Source organism: Melitaea cinxia, chromosome 24 (assembly GCF_905220565.1).
Source record: "Melitaea cinxia chromosome 24, ilMelCinx1.1, whole genome shotgun sequence".
Classification (NCBI taxonomy): domain Eukaryota; kingdom Metazoa; phylum Arthropoda; class Insecta; order Lepidoptera; family Nymphalidae; genus Melitaea; species Melitaea cinxia.
The window spans coordinates 6,378,802-6,400,222 of NC_059417.1; the positions used below are offsets into that span (position 1 = coordinate 6,378,802).

The 21,421-nt window shown below is 33.0% G+C and overlaps 1 protein-coding gene and 4 non-coding genes across 5 annotated transcripts; 4 read left to right on the plus strand and 1 right to left on the minus strand.

Moving 5' to 3' along the window:
- Positions 1-294: 294 nt before the first annotated feature.
- Positions 295-21,214, plus strand: LOC123665490. The gene is made up of 7 exons (XM_045599786.1): positions 295-421; positions 1,331-1,524; positions 1,854-2,231; positions 2,803-2,947; positions 18,995-19,136; positions 19,830-19,963; positions 20,800-21,214. The coding sequence occupies exons 1-7, from the start codon at positions 295-297 to the stop codon at positions 20,943-20,945; spliced, it is 1,266 nt and encodes a 421-aa protein (XP_045455742.1). The 3' UTR covers positions 20,946-21,214.
- On the plus strand, positions 4,014-4,206 carry LOC123665793. The gene has a single exon (XR_006745107.1). It is a non-coding gene; the product is annotated as a U2 spliceosomal RNA (small nuclear RNA).
- On the plus strand, positions 7,420-7,612 carry LOC123665794. The gene has a single exon (XR_006745108.1). It is a non-coding gene; the product is annotated as a U2 spliceosomal RNA (small nuclear RNA).
- On the minus strand, positions 11,639-11,831 carry LOC123665796. The gene has a single exon (XR_006745110.1). It is a non-coding gene; the product is annotated as a U2 spliceosomal RNA (small nuclear RNA).
- Positions 16,254-16,446, plus strand: LOC123665797. Its single transcript, XR_006745111.1, has one exon. It is a non-coding gene; the product is annotated as a U2 spliceosomal RNA (small nuclear RNA).
- Positions 21,215-21,421: the final 207 nt, after the last annotated feature.

Here is a 21,421-nt window from a genome sequence, read left to right on the forward strand (position 1 = left end):
GGCTATAACACTAAAAAATGATAAATTAAAAATGGTTCGTTTTATATAAATAAATTACAATTATTATACACACTTAGGGTGTGTGTGATTGTTTCCTACCACAATATTTTTTTAGTATCTAAATACAATTTAAAACTAGTATATTAAATTAAGTAGGCACTTAATAGACTCTTAATGACTCGACCCGTACTCTCCCGCAGTATCTAATTTATGCGAAAGAAACCAAATCATGTTTGTTTGTTTTATTTTTTATATTAAGTTTACGTATTTATAAATAAATTGTCCTTTTACAAAATGAGTACAAAAACTGGAATTTATCATTGGAAACTTGGAGACGTCGCTCTCGCTAGAATTTGTAAGAAAATCTATGCAAAAGTACAAGTAGTGAAAAATGAAGATGGTATATTTTACGATGATAAAGGTACCTAATTTAATTTTTTAGAAACTTAGTTTTCGCACATTTTATAATGCCATCCTTCATTATATGCCTTCATTTATAAAAAATTGAGAGTATATAAAGGTACATAGTGCTGGATGTTGGACATATGCTCTCATATTGATCTTAATTCATTTGCTTTGATCGTAATCGATGGTTGGATGATGCATCAAAAGAATTTCAAAGTGTAACAAAAGTATACAAATTATAATAACTTTGTAATTTATAGTCTAGAATATAGAAAAGAGTTCAACTGAGGTACAGCAGGAAAATTCCTGCTCAAAATCTCGAGCAGCCCGACTAGGGTAGTTCCGCGACCTTACAGAAGATCACAGCTAAATAATACTGTAAAGAGTATTGTTACTGTTTTCAAGCAGTGTTGTTGTTCCTATTGGTGAGTAAGGTGACCAGAGCTCTGGGAACTGCGCAAAGGCTCGGCAACGCGCTTGCGATGCTTCTGGTATTGCAGATGACTCTAAGCTACGATAATTGCTTACGATCAAGTAAGCCGTTAGCGTGTTTTCCGACCACGTTAAAAAAAAAGAGTAATATATATATCATCTCTGTATATAAAATAGCTCTTGAACATTTCGATGGCTCCTAAGTATACTGAGTCAACTAACAACTTTTGATAATTTAATTTTTTAAGATATTAATAACATTTACTTCATTTCCTATCTACCTATGTAACAAAAAAATAAAGTTATTAAAAGTAGAGTTGACTCAGTATACTTAGGAGCCATCGATTTATAGTATAGTTTCTTCTGAGTTGAAAGTAAATGGCCCTTCAGTACGCACAAAAAGCCTTTAAACATTTTCGAGGGTATTTTGACCTCATTTGATTTGTTAAATATTTAATCTATTTTCAGCATTTTAATTAAAATTTATTTTTAGTATTAGGTATATCAGCAGATGACAAAGGCTTGATAATTACAAAACAATTGTGTTATTATGTAGAGATCATGAGAAATAAACAGCAATTGTGGCTTCCATACACCTGCATGTACTTAGCTGAACGTTCTAGACCCTTCTATGGACCTCCTACCAAACCTAAACCCAAAGCCACTGTCAAAACTATACCCAAAAAGGTAAAGATTTTAAAATGTAATTAATTATTTACTTAAAATGCCAAATTATTTTCATGGTGTTTAAATTATTAAATTGGAGCTATTGTAATTATGCAACAATAAATAATTTTTTTTGACTTAAACTGTAAACAATTGAACTTAATTACTTTTTTTAAAAGCAATAAGAATGGCACTATATTTTATAAATAATTACCAAACACTTAGCTTAATATTATGAATTATGCACTTTTCTTCTTTATTTTAATGATCTGATATATCACTGGATTGAAAATTAATTTTATATACAATATAACATTTACTTAGAATTATGTTTATGTTTTTATTTACAGAGAAAAATTGTTGAAGACCATATTTTGCCATTAAATGTTAAACCATCAAAATCCAAGGAACCAGACCTAAATGTATCATTTGAGTTAAGACACAAACCTCTCAAGCAGGGAAAATATGATAATGCATTTAAAGAATTTGTCAGACTCGGTAAAGAGGAGATTTTTGATTATTTTTATGACTGTCTATGCCTCAATAAAGATTATAATGATGATATTCTAGACTATTTACAACATGTTGACGCAAGTACAGAGGATAAATTTGAAATGGTCATAAGAAATAGTGTTACTGAGAAAGAAATTGAGAATTATTTACATCAGTGTTGGAGGTATAACTTTGTACACAAACAAATGGATAGTAAGGATGTGTCTGAGAATTCAGTAAGTATAAGCTATCAAACATTTAATTCTATGAAGAAAAAAAAATGTTTTTTTTTTATTGAGTTTATCCTTCTTATTACTCACTTATTCTATAAGTCTTCATATAAAAACATTCAGTTTGAAAAGAGGGTTTAGCAGTGATGAAAAATGTTTTAACCAAATCTGCATATTTTGTGATAAAATATTAAATCAGCACATCAATAACCACTTTAGAAAATTAAGCAAAAAGAGCTATAAACAGGTGTCTACAATATGTAACAAGACACATTTATGTATCAAACTGAACTATACTGAACTTTGAGAGACCAAAATGCTAATTATAAATGGCTGCTGATGACTACAGACTTCTGTAACTTTAGAAGAATGATTAGGTGCATTGCTGTTTAGGAAAAAGATGTTTGCACGCTCGATGTTTAAAAAACAAATATAACAAAGATTGCAACAAAAAATTCTTTAACATCTTATAGAAAAGGTTTTTGTGTGAGTATAGTACGAGAACATAAGATTCAAGAATACACTATACTCACAAAAAAAGCAATAGAGTTTTACACTAAAGTTAATTTAATTTCAGAAATACTCTTCAGCTAAACTCCCCATCACCATTCATACATCATGGTGTTTGGTTTGTGGTGTCGGTGAAAAACTGAGAGAATGTACCAACTGTCCGTCATCTTTCCACCTAGTGTGTAGACGAGAATGGCTGACAACTATAATACGTATGTATAACTTATTTCTTAATCCATACTAATTAACCGACTTCAAAAAAAGGAGGACGTTGACACAATTTTACTTTATTTTTGAAGTGAAAGTTTTGTTCACACATTGCAAGAGTGAAACTTCTGAAAAGTCTATCAACGCTGATCACAGCCTCGTGAAAAAGGTTGTAAGCGCCATGCAAAACGCGTCGCTTACGCCTTTTGAGCAGTAATGTCTTCTATCTCATTCTCTCCTGTATATATTCTTATATATAAAATTCTCGTACTACAATGTTAGTTACAATACTCCTCCGAAACAACTGGACCGATTTTTATGAAATTTTGTGTTCATATTGGGTAGGTCTGAGAATCGGCCAACATCTATTTTACATACCCCTAAGTTATAAGGGGGTGGGATTAAGGGGGTTATTGACCCCCCTTAATCAGCTTAAGCAGCTCTATGTAAACAATAAATATTTTTTATAGTTGTGTTTGCTCGAATACGAAAAAAAGCGACCTTGATTACATTGACTAATAATACAACTTAGACGAAAATATAGTCCAATAAATACGCGTTATCAAAGATTACTCAAAAAGTACAAGCACCGCCTTTCAATTAAAAAAGAATCATCTAAATCGGTCCACACCGTAAAAAGTTCTGAGGTAACAATTATATAAAAAATACAGTCGAATTTGGAAACTTCTTCGTTTTTGAAGTCGGTTAAAACAAAATGTTTCTAAATTATATAAACTTAGAAAAAAAGATTGTTAGGTGTTGATGTGTTTTATTGTGGTTAAGGAATATTGATTTACTTTGAAACGATAATTTGTTGTTATTACTTTACAAATATACATTCACATATTAAATATGTACACATCGTTTAATAAAATTACATTCGGAAATCCACGTTCTTTTTAGAAAATAGAAACATAGATCATTGGCAGGAAAAATATACTCGTAATATAATAGTTTTGGTTGTCTATATTACCCAAGAGATGTCGCTTTAAATCTAGGTAGTGAATTCTACATCGCGCTGTCTAGATTTTTATTCGTCGGATGACCTCCGCGGGCGCGGCTAGCTGCGGTATCGCTTCTCGGCCTTTTGGCTAAGATCAAAGTGTAGTATCTGTTCTTTTCAGCTTAATATCTGAAAGTTCCCGCACTGCGGGACCAGTATATTAAACTGATTTTTGGAAAACGATGGGAAGTTAGGGGCTCGCTCCACTCCCGTCACGGGTCGGCCCGGCATTGCAGTGCCGCCGGGATTGGCCCACATAAACTTGAAAATTTACTTTAGATTTCAATAAGCAATGATTTTAATTCCAATTTAATCGACCTCAAAAAGATTTTAATTCGTCTCTGCCTTTTTGGGTAATGTTCTTGTTATCTCATAACTTTTAGTACTTTTACTAGCTTATACCGATTTTAAAAAGTCTTGTTTTAATCGAAAGCTGGCTGGTGCTTGACATGTGGTTCCTCTAAAATTTAATCGAGATCGGGCCAGTATGTTAATCTAATTTTTTTTATAACTCGACGGGATGTTTGGGTTACGGAATACCTATATTTTTATTATAATTAAAAAGAGAACATGACAATCTTATATATAAAATTCTCGTGTCACAATGTTGGTTACAATACTTCGCCGAAATGGCTGGATCGATTTTTATGAAATTTTGTGTGCATATCGGGTAGTTCTGAAAATCCACCAACATCTGTTATTCATACCCCTAAGTTAAAGGGGGGGGGGGGGGATTAATAACATATACATGTTGCAAAACAACTTTTGCGGGGTCAGCTAGTAATTATATATGTGTTTGTTTCTTTATCATAACGCGTTGTCGTTTCATCCAGTTTCAAATTACAAAGTTTCTAAAGAAGTTTCATTTTAAAAGGAAAAACAACAAAACATACATGTCTATAAAACAGAAAATAAAAACAAACCTATTTATAATTATATTACTAATTAATGCCCTTGGGAAGCTCAAAGCACAAACAAGCAACACCGTATTTGCAAAGTAATATACATACATAAAAATAATAATAAGTAATTCATAAATATATATAGAATACCCAGGTTACACACAATATTATATATATATAATATATTCAAGCTTAGTATTTAGTATATATATGAAAAGATGATTACTTTTTCTTAGTAAATTTAGTAACTTGACATTTTTTGATATTTAGATTTTTGTTATTATTAGAAACACACATTGAAAAAAGAGTTTAAATCAGTTTGAATTGCAATGCCATCCGAAATTGAATTTATACATGTGAATAATTGAAGATCATCAGCAAATGCTAAACATTTGCAATGAAATGAATCAAGTAAATCATCAATAAAAATTAGAAACAGCAGAGGTCCTAAGATTGATTATAGGTAGTTTCAAAACCACTAATTGTCACGATTTGATAATGATTTGATAATCAAATATGATCAAAGCCATTGAAAGAGAGTACTATGAAAACCAAGGTGTTTGGCTTTGGTACACAGTATTACATGGTCAACGCAATCAATTTTATCTTCAGAATGTGCTATGGCTCGTACTTGTGTACTGTAGCTCTTTTTTTTTTGTAGGGTTTGTCTTTTTGCTGTTCCTTAGCGTTGTTTTGCCTCAAAGTAAACTACATTTGGACTTGTGAATCCAAATACCTCTTTAATAGAAATATCTATAATTATTTATGAATGCATAAAACTTATATCTTACATTACAGGGAACCCAATGCGTTAGTTAAGTTGATTACCAAAAAGATTGTTATAATAATCCCACAGTATTTTTTTTTTTACTATAAATAGTATTTATAATACATCCTCATTAATTGATCTGTTGTATTCGTATATCTTAATGTCTTCCAAATGACCCTCCCGGACAAAAGCAACCTAGTAAGATGCTATACTTGTGGTGAGGCAGTAGGTATTGTTAGGCACATATTGGTAGGTTGCAAGGTGCTTGATAGGGGTCATTACTCACGTCAACATGATAGAGTACTTGAAGTCATACGTGAAGCAGTAAGCCTTTCTGTAGCTAGAGCCCAAAAAGGATTGACCACAAATAAACGACAAATTTACTTTATAAATGATTGCTAAACTGTCAACTCTAAAAGCAAGCCTTTCTCAATCACAGTCACAGCTATGGATTATGCCTGTTGCGCTGGCGTTTGCGGGTTCGATCCCCGCATAAAAAAATATAATTTACTGTACAACCTACACCTAAGTCACAAGTCCTGAGAACTACTCTGAGTTTCTCGTGCTGCCATACGATGGACCCGGCACACACACGGTGAATCCATGGAATGCTAAGAAGTTTCTTCCCCCCCCCCCCCCTCTTATTTAGACATGTTTATCATCTACTGATGAAACAGGCTTTTAGAATTTTATTAGCTAAACTGTACTAAACAACAACAGCCTGAAAATGTTCTATTTTTTAGACTTTCACCTGAAAGAAGTTTTGATTTGTTCAAGAATTAACAAAATATGAACACAAAGCTCCAAGCGGCGACGCCGCAATAGTCGATCTTACTATTAAGATAAATTAAATAAAAATTTGATTTAAACTACTTATTGCAAGTCCTAGTTGTTTATTTCTCTTAAGCTTTAATGTACAACTAGTGCGACGGATGCAACGGATCTTTTGTGTACTTACATCGTTTTATAGTCGCTTCTTAGTTTTCACCACGTCTAACAGATGTCGCTTTTCACTTGATAGCAAATCCTACATCGCGTTGGCCAAATTTTCGTCGATCGGCCGCGCTATGTACAAAATAAATATCTATAAAGAACAAAATGTCCTAAAATTTTATAAACTTAAGAAAAAAAAAGTCTTGGTTAATGGTTACCTTACATGAAATTATCTATTTTAAAATTTTATAGACATTAAAATACATTTAAGGTTCAGGAATTTTGATTTACTTTCAAACAGCTAAAATTTGTTGTCATTACTTTACAATACATATTTAATATGTATACATTGTTAATAAATTTATATTAGAAGTCCACGTACTTTTAAGAAAATAGAAACGGTCTCATTGGCAGGAAAGAAAAAATTTAAAATAATATTAGTAGTTAGTTTTAGTTGTCTATATTAACCGACAGACGTCGCTTGAAATCTAGGTTCTCTAGGTAAATCTCTCTCTTCTCTAGGTAAATCTCTCTCTTCTCTAGGTAGGGTTTTAACGTGCTAATTAAAATTCTCATTCCTTTAAGTAGTGAGTCCTATAATAACAATATCATCATAACTCATTTTGAAAGTAGGCAATAATTATCATTACCCATTTTACAATTTGCTCTTTTTTCTAAATTGTAATCTCTAAGTTTCATTTACAACTACTTCGGATCTTTTACGTACCTACCTCGTCGCTCTCACGGCCATCGCGTTATAGTTCTCATTATACATCACAGATGTCGCTGTTCGTTTGGTCACAAATTCTACATCGCGCTGTCTAGATTTTTATTCGTAGAATGACCTCCGCGGACGCGGCTAGCTGCGGTATCGCTTCTCGGCCTTTTGGCTAAGATCAAAGTGTAGTATCTGTTCTTTTCAGCTTAATATCTGAAAGTTCCCGCACTGCGGGACCAGTATATTAAACTGATTTTTGGAAAACGATGGGAAGTTAGGGGCTCGCTCCACTCCCGTCACGGGTCGGCCCGGCATTGCAGTGCCGCCGGGATTGGCCCACATAAACTTTGTAAACCATTTTTAGTTTTATGGCATCATCAATTGTCAGTAACTTCAGTCAGTATTGCTTAAAATGTTCTCAATTCAGAACCAAAGACGAACTTTTCCGATTTATATTTGACTGACGTGACGGCTAGCGTTTACATTATTATTTCTTTTTCTAACGCATCAGGACAATATTTTGAATCAATACAGCCGCAGCTCTAGAAAACAAAACTTTTGAAATATTCTTCTATAAGTCATCGGATTCTAATTCAGATTTGGAAGAAAATATTCAGTTTTTAATGCTGGCAACTCTTTTAAAAAAAGAAAGAAAAAGAAGAAGTTTTTGGATTCATCCAATCATTTTAGAATTTACTAAAATAAACAAGCGACGCTAACGCGTCATAACACAGAACTATTCACATTAATCTGACGTGTCGCGATGGCACCGCTTCAGCGAACCCCGCTACCCGCTCGTCTGACGCGAACCGAGATCGGTTCTGACGCGACACATCAGAAGCCATCACGACATGTCACAATACATCAATGTAAATGTTGTCATACAAAATGTATGATACCGATTCTGTTCTGATGCGCCACGTCAGTCAAATATCCGCCTTTAATATATGAAAATTGTTTTATAACTAACTGTCACCCGCGACTTCGCTCGTGGAAAAAATGATAATATTAGGTGTTAACTGCTAAAGTAGTACCTAATTATAATATTACAATAATTTAGGACTTCTTTTTATGCCACATTTATAGCTCCGATTATCGTGCGCTAGAACTACTGGACTGCTCGCAGAGCTCTATTTCGATTAGGCTTCATAAAGCAGTTGTACGAAAAACAGTCTCCTCTTAGATCTTTTTTTTATGTGGGGAAATCCATCATGGATACTCTCCAGCGCGGGGGCGCCAGAGGGTTATGTTAGACTCCTAATGACTAAAAAAAAGCCACTACGTGTGAGCAGTCGTCCGCCTGGGTGGGGCGAGATGGGGTCGCGCTAGCATTCGCCACCTCGCCCGGCTAAGATCTACTTCAGCCATTTTTAGGTAATTTCTTTGATACAAACTAATCCCCTATTTTACCATCCAGAATATACGCAAAAGCTGGAATTCTAAGTTATTTACTATACAAAAAAAATCTTGCTTTTAACTTATGATATGAAAGATATACTTTTAGATATCAGTCAGTCAGTTTAGCCTATTGCAGTCCACTGCTGGACATAGGCCTCCCCAAGTTCGCGCCAGACATCCCGGTTTTCCGCTTTTAGATATGAGGCGGTAAAATTCGATTAAGACTAGAATACTTGTTTATTCATTAATCGGTACCCAAGCGGGTCACAAGGGGTCTGAAAGGGCTTTAAGCGGGAAAAATAAAGGTTTATGCAACTTTAGAGAAAATATGCGCTTACACTATACATAATGCCAAGCCTTGTTTTTTTGAACTTCAAAAATGTTGAAATAGTGATTATTGCCATTAAAAAAAGCCTATGGATAAATTTTCATAGTTTTTAACTTCCGAAATGGCGCACTTTCACATTAACCTGTATAGTTGTATACTAATCATCAAACTATATTTGTATAATAACAACATTTGTTGTACACCCCTTTAGGGATAGAATTTCCACAAAGCCTGAAACACATTTTTACTATTTTTTAATCAGTAGCCCGAAAAAGAAAACAAAGTATCTTATCTCTAATATTAAAACGCCCTCGCTTCCACTACCACCTCTGAACTTTAAAAGCCGACAGATGGCGGGATAACCATCCAACTACTGGCTTTAAAATATACAGGCCAAAAACGGACAGCAGCGTCTTCGGTGCGACAAAGCCAGCCCTGCGGTCACCAACCCGCCTGCCCAGTGTGGTAACTATGGGCAAAACACATGAGTTCACGCCATTTTTGGCGTGAACTTGTGCAGGCCTATGTCCAGCAGTGGACTGTGATAGGCTGAAATGATGAATATTAAAACAATCGAGTGGACTTTTATAAATCTTCTATCCCCGATTCACCCCTATTAATGATATACGTAGGCACAATATGATTTGTAGTTACGGCAGTAAACTATATAGCCATCTCCTCTCTTCACATGGGTGTCGTATGAGGCGACTAAGGGATATCAGAGTTCCACTACTACCTTGGAACTTAAAAAGCCGACCGATAGTGGGATAACCATCCAAAGGCTGGCTTTTAAATATACAGGCCGAAGACGGGCAGCAGCGTCTTCGGTGTGACAAAACCAGCTTCCCATAAATTGACTTTTATATCGTATCTGAAACGCTTTGGACCAGAGGCTGCTGCTTCTATTTCTGTCGATGAAAATAAGTCAAGTTGAGCTCTTTAGATTTTCAAAACGAAACCACCACCATTATAATAAAAATACAAATTAAATGAATATGTAATGTTTCAGTTTTTTCAGTTTTGCTACGGACCCAACAAAATAACTACTTCGAAGTGTAAAGAGGTTTGTAAATCTATTTATCTAAGGTGTGTTTTATCAAGAGATGCCTTCCACACAAAAAGACATATTCCGTACTATCCCATTGTTTGAAATATTTATTTATTTATTTATTTACAGAAGAAAAAAATATACAATTTATGTGATAAACAGTGCAGCAAAAACAATGAATAGTTTAACAGTGCACTGTGTTTCTAAAGTAATAATACTAAAGTACATACGATATTATATACTAACATAAAAATATGATATAAAGCTATACAAATATAGATGATTATACATATGAATATAATTGGAAAGAAAAAAAAATAACATTAAGTGGTTAAAAAAAAAAAAGTAATAATCATAATAAAAATAATAAATGCGGTCATGTCAATCTCTCTCTTTAAGTTGCTCTAAAAATAATTTTTTAAATATGTTTTTATAGTTATTTTTTTGAATTTTTTTTTTTAAATTCGATGGCAGATTATTTATTAAGAAAGGAATAATATATTCAAGCGTACGTTTTCCATAAAAATTACTATGCCTAGGTATTTTTAATGTGTGATTTGTAATATTTCTTGTTAGTTTATAGTGACTCATTTTTATTTGAATGTTTGAATTAAAATATTGTTCTATTGATAATGTATATTTTATTTTAGTGTGTATTGGCATTACTTTGCAGTAGTTAAATAATTTCAAGGCGTTGTTTTTGTATTTATTTCTTATGTATATTGGTACGATTGTTTTTAAGATTCGTAATTGGAGATGATAGATTCTATCGAGATGTGATTTAAATGTAAGACCGTAGGTGCTTAGTCCATAAGATATAATAGATTCACCTAAAGATTTATAAAACATTAATAGTATTGAGAATGGAATTTTGGGTTTAATTATGGTTAATTTGGCTAATAGAACACACACACACTAGTTCTTATGATAATAATTTATAAAATACTAGCTAACCTCGCAAACGTTGTTTTGCCATATACGTTATTAATACCCGTAACCCCCTCTAACTTAGTGGTATGAATAATAGATGTTGGCCGATTCTCAGAACTATGCCAATATGCACACAAAATTTCATAAAAATCGATCCAGCCGTTTTGGAGGAGCATTGTAACTTCCTTCCTTCTTCCTTCTTGTTGTATTCCGAATCGGTGGTAGCTTAACTTTTACAAAAATAATAATTTATTTTTAAGTTTTAATTTGTAGAATGACGATCGAAAGTGCTCTTGGGGCCTATTTGAATAAAGCTGTTTTTGATTTTGATTTTAAGAACTAACATTGTGACACGAGAATTTTATATATAAGATTGTCATGTTCTCTTTTTAATTATAATAAAAATATAGGTATTCCGTAACCCAAACATACCGTCGAGTTACAAAAATCAGATTAACACACTGGCCCGATCTCGATCAAATTCAAGCTTTCAATCAAATTCAGCTTTCGATTAACATAAGGATATTCAACATCGTAAAAGCTAGTAAAAGTTATGAGATAACAAGAACATTATCCAAAAAGGCAGAGACGAATTAAAATATTTCCTAAGTCTGTTAAATTTGATTTAATCTCATTGCTTAAGTTAAATCTAAAGTACATTTTCAAGTTTATGTGGGCCAATCCCGGCGGCACTGCAATGCCGGGCCGACCCGTGACGGGAGTGGAGCGAGCCCCTAACTTCCCATCGTTTTCCAAAAATCAGTTTAATATACTGGTCCCGCAGTGCGGGAACTTTCAGATATTAAGCTGAAAAGAACAGATACTACACTTTGATCTTAGCCAAAAGGCCGAGAAGCGATACCGCAGCTAGCCGCGCCCGCGGAGGTCATTCGACGAATAAAAATCTAGACAGCGCGATGTAGAATTCACTAGCTAGATTTAAAGCGACATCTCTTGGTTAATATAGACAACTAAAACTATTATATTACGAGTATATTTTTCCTGCCAATAATCTATGTTTCTATTTTCTAAAAAGAACGTGGATTTCCGAATGTAATTTTATTAAACGATGTGTACATATTTAATATGTGAATGTATATTTGTAATAACAACAAATTATCGTTTCAAAGTAAATCAATATTCCTTAACCACTTTTTTTTTTGTTTAAATTTTATTATAGGTAATTTGTAGTAGAGTAACAATTTTTTTTCTAAGTTTACATAATTTAGGAACATTTTGTTTTAACCGACTTTAAAAAAGAAGAAAGTTCCCAATTCGACTGTATTTTTAACCGACTTCCAAAAACGGAGGAGGTTCTCAATTCAATTGTATTTTTTTTTTTTTTTTTGATGTATGTTACTTCAGATCTTTTGAGTTGGTGGACCGATTTCGACAAAATTTTTTTTTTATCGAAATGTAATGCGTGGCATTTGGTCCCATTTAAATTTATTTAAAATCTAACTAGTACTTTTCGAGTTATATCTAATAATGCGTTTTTACTTAACTATTTTTTCGTCGACCTACGTTGTATTATACCGCGTAACTTTATACTGGGTGTACCGATTTTGATGATTTTTAATTTAATCGAAAGCTGGTGTTTATCATGTGGTCAAATTTAAGTTTCATCGAGATCTAATTAGAACTTTTTGAGTAATTTTTTCGTCTACCTACGTTGTATTACTTGTCCATGTAACTGAAGTCGCTTTTTTTCGTATTCGAGCAAACACAATTATACAAAATATTTATTGTTTACATAGAGCTGCTACGATGTATCCAACATTGCACATAAGACAACGGAAAGTATAAAAGGTTTATAGATTGAAAGCATTCTGCTTAGGGACTTCACAGAAAATAGTTTTATTTATATGGTCGCGCTATTCGAGCTCTCTGTAGCTGAGTTAGTGACTAACATAAAAAATAATGGATCTTTTTCTAAAGGACCTTCATAACGTTACTTAACTATACTAAAAAACTATGCTAATTGTGTTCGAAGGAAAGCTTAGTCTCCCTTGTGAAAGAACAAAGTTCTTATTAGTACAGTGGAAATTAAAACAAACAAAATGTAACCTATTCTATGATGTTTTTCTTTAAATTTTTCATTAAAAAAAAAGATACTCTAGAATTCTGGATGGCAGATAAAACGAATTGACTATGTATTTTCCATAAACTTATGTACGAAAATTCATGTATGCTAAGATACGAAAGTACAAGGCCGTGCGACAACTGCGACAACCTACAGGTTAAATTAATTACAATATAATGAAACGACGAATATAATAAAATTATTATTCCTTATATTTGTTAGATTTATTTTTTCCAACTCACCAGAAATCCACTAATTTGTTTATTGTTCTTAAATTTAGTTTTTTATATAAAAAAAAAACTTCGCTATTGAGCCTAATGATATTATTAAGATTTTCCGATGAAGGCTCTGGTATCTGGACATATTCGGGTAGTAAATTGTCAAGGATTTTCTCCCTAAAATCGCATAATGAAATTTTAGTGTCCAGAATACTTGTTATAGAGTACATGAGAATTTATCAGACTAATCATCATGGTGTGTATGAAAATTTTGATGTATCGGCGCAACGTTTTACCTTCGCATGGGTAATAGAAGATCATTTGTTCTTGATGATTAACTCCAGACATTTTTTTGTTACCACGAACTATTGCCCACGGCTTTAGTGTGGTGATACCACGTTTAGTACCAACTTCTTGCATCTCGTCAGCCAATTCTGTTGACAAATTTCTCTTTTATCTCTCCATTTGCCAATATGGACTCTATTTCTATATCGTGAAATATTTTTGGCCTTTTTCAGTTTTTTTTTGAAGTTACAATTAGTGGATTATCTTTACGTTTTTTGCTAAGGATAGCAGTACAAAAAGTTTGTCTATCCAATAGTTTTTTTGATAAGGTATAATAATTATAAAAATTATCCATATATATTGAATGATCAACATTTAATTTATTTGACATCAATTTTTCAACAATTACGTCGGTTTGGCTCTTTTCTTTTGTTTGATCATCTGTTCGGGCAAAAACATGGAAATTTATTATAAGCCGTGTGGTTCTGTGAGCACGTATAGCTGGGTGTCATATTTGTGGCGTTTGCCTTTTATATGTAGACGAAAATACTGGCGGCCACGCCATAGTACCATCGACTCATCTAAAGAAAGATTCTGACCTGGATAATATATTTATCTACCTCTTCCTATAAAACAAGCCCAATCCCTCCGTCTTGCTTTAAAAAATACCTCAAGGCGCACTATTTGTCACTTAGTACGTCATAATTGTTTTTTTATCTCTGCATAACATAATGTAGGAGGTATTGCTTCACTTGTATTTTGTATTCTATTTGTATCCATATTATATGTATTTCGTTTATATGTAGGTATAGTATTTTTATGCGTATGTTTATATATGTATATATATGTATGTATGTATTGTGTTGTATATGTATGTGTATTTGTACTCGATAGTTGATATTGTTCTAGGTGACACTAATTGTCACTCTTCTGTGTACACTTCCCTACCGCTTTTCACTACGCTGTGTCCTATATGCTCAAAGGTTGTCTGGAAGAGATTGCTACTCTAGCGATAAGACCGCCTTTGTACGCTGTTTTTTTATTTTATTTGTAATATGTTATTGTTTTGATTGTTGTTGTTTACAATAAAGAGTATCTATCTATCTATCTATCTATATATCTATTTTATTCGTTGTAGTATTAAAATTGTCAATAATTTTTTTTCACATTTATTTAAACGCCTAGCAAAAATTTCATCTTCTTCGAGTAATGTAAAATGTAAAGACCGTAAAAAATTAAAAAAAAATCTGTTTCTTGACATATATTTTGAAAAGCAAGACATATAACCAGTGAACCTTCCAGTAATCAATCAAACGGTTCATTTTCGCAGTACCGGTATGTAACAGTAAGCCCAGAAAAAGTTTGAACTCTTCAACGGTCACATCTTTCCGCCTTGAAATACGTGCATGAAGATGTTCACTAAAGATTTTCAATCGTTCGGCGTACCAGATAGTGCAGTCAATTATCATTCTCAAATAATTTTCATGAAAAATAAGACAAAAATAGTCCTCTACGTCCACGAAGAGCTTTGACTCTCGAACGAACGGTATTTTTAACCGACTTCCAAAAAAGGAGGAGGTTCTTCTTTCTACTGGATGTACCGATTTTGATAATTCTTTCTTTGTTGGAAAGAAAATATCCCTAGTTTAGTACTATGATAAGGAAACTAGGATCTGATGATGGGATCCTAGAGAAATCGAGGGAAACTCTTGAAAATCCGGAATAACTTTTTACTGGGTGTACCGATTTTGATAATTCTTTTTTTGTTTGAAAGAAGATACCCCTATTTTAGAACCATGATAAGGAAATCAGGATCTGATGATGGGATCCCAGAGAAATCGAGGGGAACTCTTGAAAATCCGCAATAACTTTTTACTGGGTGTACCGATTTTAATAATTTTTAATTTAATTGAAAGCTGATGTTTGTCATGTGGTCACATATAAATTTTATTGAGATTTGATAACTACTTTTTGAGTAATCTTTGATAACGCGTAGTTACTTGACTAATTTTCGTCGATATACCTTGTATTACTCGTCGATGTAATTGAAGTCGGTTTTTTTTTCGTTTGCGAGCAAACACAATTATTTTCATCGATGAACATGAAATACTCTCTAATATAATCTCGTTAATTATTCATTATAATCTTATATATTCTTATATATATAAAATTCTCGTGTCACAATGTTGGTTAAAATACTCCTCCGAAACGGCTAGACTGATTTTTATGAAATTTTGTGTGCATATCGGGTAAGTCTGAGAATTGACCAACATCTATTTTACTAAGGGAGTTATTACATATATAGCAAAACAACCTTTGTGGGGTCAGCTAGTAATCTATATAATCTCGTTCTATAGGTATATCTAAGTAGGTATATCTAAGTAGGTATATCTAATATAATTTCGTTAATTATTGTCTCTTCTAATAATAACAATATCATCATAACTCATTTTGAAAGTAGGCAATAATTATCATTACCCATTTTACAATTTGCTCTTTTTTCTAAATTGTAATCTCTAAGTTTCGTTTATACAACTACTTCGGATCTTTTACGTACCTCGTCGCTCTCACGGCCATCGCGTTATAGTTCTCATTATACATCACAGATGTCGCTGTTCGTTTGGTCACAAATTCTACATCGCGCTGTCTAGATTTTTATTCATCGAATGACGTCTGCAGGCGCAGCTCAGTTCGGCATCGCTTCTCGGCCTTTTGGCTAAGATCAAAGTGTAGTATCTGTTCTTTTCAGCTTAATATCTGAAAGTTCCCGCACTGCGGGACCAGTATATTAAACTGATTTTTGGAAAACGATGGGAAGTTAGGGGCTCGCTCCACTCCCGTCACGGGTCGGCCCGGCATTGCAGTGCCGCCGGGATTGGCCCACATAAACGTTGATATACTTACTCTACAAAGGAGAAAATGTAAAGATATGATTAAGTAATTACTAATTAAGTATTTAAGTAAATACTAAATATGAACGTACAAATAATCCGTGTAATCTAATTGTCCATGCGAAGTTTATATCACTGAAAAAAAAGAGAGATATATATCATTTTGATCGTAGGATATAATTATATCACCCATTTAGCTCTTCAGCTCATTTAGCTCAGTGAAATAGTTTTATAATGCAACCAAAATGCAACCTAATGTTGTCAACAAAAAATACTTTTTCGTTGGTTCAAAGCAAGACGATTGAGTCTAGCTAGCTAGTCAGCCAACTATTTCTCTCTTTCGCATGATAAGCTCCATCGTCCGATCGAGTGGCTCACTAGCTCAGTCTCGTTTACTCTCGCTCAGTACGTCAGTATCTCGAAAATAAATCATAAGCCTAGTGAGCTGGAGATATATTTGAAACGCAAGTGAGCTGATGAGAGACTAGCTCACTTGAAAAGATATGTTTCATTTGTATCATTCACTCATGTGTTACCCAAGTCTAAAGTACCAGTTCGCGGTCAATACGTGTTAAGTGGTAGCTCAAAAACCAGTCAAACATGCCCAAGAAATATTACAACATAATTTTAATCAATTATGTAAATGGGCACATGATGTGGGTCTGATAATAAACGCACAAAAAACGAAGTTTATACACATTCACTCGTCGCACAATCAGACAGACATCAGACCTACCAACGTGGCTCACAAACAAGAGCTCATACAGTCTGAATTGTTCGTGTGAAGATATTAAACAAGTGAAAACATATATGTACATAGGCTTAATAATAGATGACATATTTACCTGGGGCCCGCAAACAGATCACGTTTGCTCAAAATTAAGATCATTATTAAGCAAACTAAGTATACTCAAAGCCAAATTACCATACCAGACACTGCGTATAGAATGAGGATGTATACGTGGCCTTGGCTGACTCGGTTATCGACAATACCGTCTTCTCCATAAGGGCACACGGGGCCCGTGCCCAGGGCCCCCAATCTTCAAGGGGCCCCGAAGGACTGACAATTTCTCTTACACATTTATTATCAAAACATTTTTGTTGGGCACATTACACTTTTTTCACAGATCAGTAATCTTATCAGAAGATATTTACAAGGCATATATACTACGCTATTACGTCAATAAAAACAATGTTATTATAATTCGCTTTTTTTACTTTCCCAAAGGGCCCCAAATTCTTGTGTGCCCAAGGGCCCCAGCCTAGTTTGAGACGGCCCTGGTTATCGATTATGGTGTTAGTAGTTACGGTAGATCCTGCAGATCAAACTTGGAAAATATTTACAATTTACAGTTAAGACTATTAAAAACAATTGTACCTAAACGCATACTTAATAATTATAAGAACAACTATAATCAGCTCTTTCGTCATTGTAATGTTATGAATATATATGATAAAGTTAAATATTCTATTCTAAGCTAAATTATAATACAACCTTGTTAAATTAAAAACTAAGGCCTTTAGGCTTACGTCAACTTGATTTAAACCTTAAATACCACTTACCAAAAACTAACAATAAGTATGGAAAGAGAACTGATGAATATTTAATATCTGAATATGTTATCGAACAACCCAGAGAACTGCAAGAACTGTATAAGAGTACCACGAAAAACAAATCAAGTTTTAAAAAATATTTTTTACAAAAAGAAACGGAATTAACTGAGTGACTCTCTAGTCTCTGTACCTAGATAAACCCGGGAGGTTTTCGTGGTACTTAAATTGCAAAGTATGATGTATTTGTTATGTATTGGCCAATAAATTTAAAAAAAAGAGAAATAATTAAAAAAATTAATTAAAAAACATAAATTTTGAAAATGGAGAACTTTTTTTTAAATTTTCAATTTACAACAAACTACAAAACAATTAACAACAAACTACAGACTGACAATCAATAAAAGAGTATAATATGCGTGTGTGTTAATGTTTTTTTTTTTTTTTTTGAATGAATATTCATTTTTATACATCATTTTAAAAACAATTTGGCATTCATTCATTCTCCTTCTCTATATAAACTATAAGTGTACGAAACTTCATACTCCTCCGTCCGCGCAATTTTCGTAAAAAGGGGTACAAAGTTTTTGCTTTACGTATTAATATATAGATTATTAAAAAAAAAATGAGTCTTTCCTTTATTTTCTATACCGTCACGTGGTCACAATGTTTCTTCAGTTTGTAGGTCAAATATGAAATAACCAATTATTTGCTGCATATTCATTGTTCATATTATGAATAGACGCTTACTTTAATTTGATCGAGATCATTAAAGCACATTTTGAGTTATGCATAATAATGCGTATTTAATTGACAATTATACCAACTGCCTACGTCATATTACTTGTTGATGTAATTGAAGTATTTTTTTTTTGCGTGCCAACACAATTATCCTATTAAAGGTTATCAAGATATTCGAAACATAAAACGATGTAACTACAAATTACAATTACTAAGTACTTCAGTAGCACTGTAGCTGTTAAATTATTTTGCAGATCGTAAAAATCCTCCAAAAAAAGCTCATAAAGTAACATTGGTAGAGAAGATCTTATCAAGCACTCGAACAATATGCAAGGTACACAAAGATAAAGAAAACGTTGACCTGTGCCCTAGTTGCATGTGGGGTCCCCGAGTTGGGTATGTGACACTTATTTCTTGGTCTACACAAATATTATTTTTGTAAAAATAGTATTGAAATAAGTAAGAGCTTTATAAACCATTAATAGACATTTTATTAAAATAAAATTATTAAATAAGTATTTTTAACATACGTTAATAAGTATTTTAACAATGATAATTGATTACACATATTTACATATATGTGAAAAAAATAATCCTAACCATTGCATCTAATCCTATGAACAAAGCACAGGCCGGTTTATATACTCAGATTTTATAATAAATAAATGCTAAATTTATTAATGTCATGACATTGGAATATGTTATATATAACGAATCGTTTTTCGATTATAGTAACTGGACATTAAAGTTTAAATTCCTATTTAATTAATTAATACACACAGACACGCACAAAAACACAGACACACACACACACACACACACACACACACACACACACACACACACAAACACAGACACACACACACACACACACACACACACACACACACTAACACACACACACACACACACACTAACACACACACACGCACACACACACACACTAACACACACACACACACTAACACACACGCACTAACACACACACACACACACACACACACTAACACACATGGACGCTCACATGGACACACGCACACGCTTTCACGTACATAAGTTTTGTTTGTTAGAATCTGTGTGTGTGACCAGCTATGATGACGTGGTCTGGCACAAACTGGGCAGTTGCCCGTGGTGGCCGGCGCGTGTGCTCACCCCGGGCAACACGCCTTCCTGTCTGCTCACCCGCGCACACTCCCCTCACCAGTGGCCGCTTAAATATTACGGTACCTTTAATATTATATTTATACTCTACTTACTTTATTACAGTTTACTGACTTATAATATAACCATAATACGCCATATATTATTATATATGTGCATTATTCTAATGCGAGTTACAATATTTATTTAAATAATGGTCGCTAACAGAGCATACAATAAAAAAATATACCCAATAATATACTTTCATTTGTTTCATGAGTAATTGCTGGTCTAATTATAAACTCCTGACCGCGGTAATCATCTGTACGGTCTATGCCATATGTGGCTGGGATCGAATCCGCAACCGCCAGTGCAACAGTCCCAAAGCAGTGCTTCGATCTCCTTATTATTGGCCAGTCGGATACTTTCTGCGTGGTACTTTCTGCTTTGCTAATGGTTATAGTACTATTTATTAATGATTTTTTAATAGCCTATGACGTATCAATTATGATACATGTATATTTTTATTACTTATCAAAAATATATTGCACCCAAAAAAATATACAATTTAGAACGATAACAAACAAATAAGTATGGAAAGGCGATCTTTTCCAGGCTAACTTTAGTGATAGTAGCTTAGGAAAAAGTGCGAAGATAATGTTCTTACTACGGGAAAACAATCTGTTTAATCTCATTATTGGCCACTCAAGACTGGTACTTACTGCTCCGCTAATGGTTATAGTATTTTTCATATTTCTGGTTAATTTGTTTATGATTTGTTTAAAATAAACACTTACTGTAATTATTGTAATCGAGGGTTAAAATTACTATTTCTGATTGTGGGTAATTTTTGCGTGTAATTTATCATAAATTAATTCAATTAAAATTTTATGTTTACTATAATAACACTAATTTTTAGGTACGTTAAACTATTCCTGGGGCGACTCTAACAGGATGTGCTTGTTCCTGCCAAAGCACACGACAGCTGTACAAGTGAGAGATGAAACTCTTCGACAAGCCATGCTAGACGCGTGTGACGACTACATTGCTGTTTATTTGACATAATTAGAAAAAAAAGAAGATAGCAAGATCAATACGAGATCGTCTTGTGTATTTTGTATTTTTTATCTGTGACAACTCTTACGTATTGCATTAAGCAATACCACAGCAATACATGCCTTTTTTCATTATTTGTTTTCAAATAAACTTTTTTTTGTATAAAATATTTAATATTAATAAAAAAAAAAATACAATTCTAGTCTTTATATTGTATGGTTAGCTAAAGTGATAAATATAATTTTTATAATCAAAACTTAATAAAATTAACAATAAAACAATTTTGTTACTATTTTAATAATATTTTATAACATATTAATAAAAACCTTGACCTAAAATATTATTTTTTTTATTGAATGGAAACTGATGATAACAATTATATTAAAAGCTCAACCTTTTAATGCCTATAAGATACAAACATACACTATTCTTCATTAGAACTACTGTCTTTCAATAGTGCCAAACAAGCAAAGATTTTTTTCGCC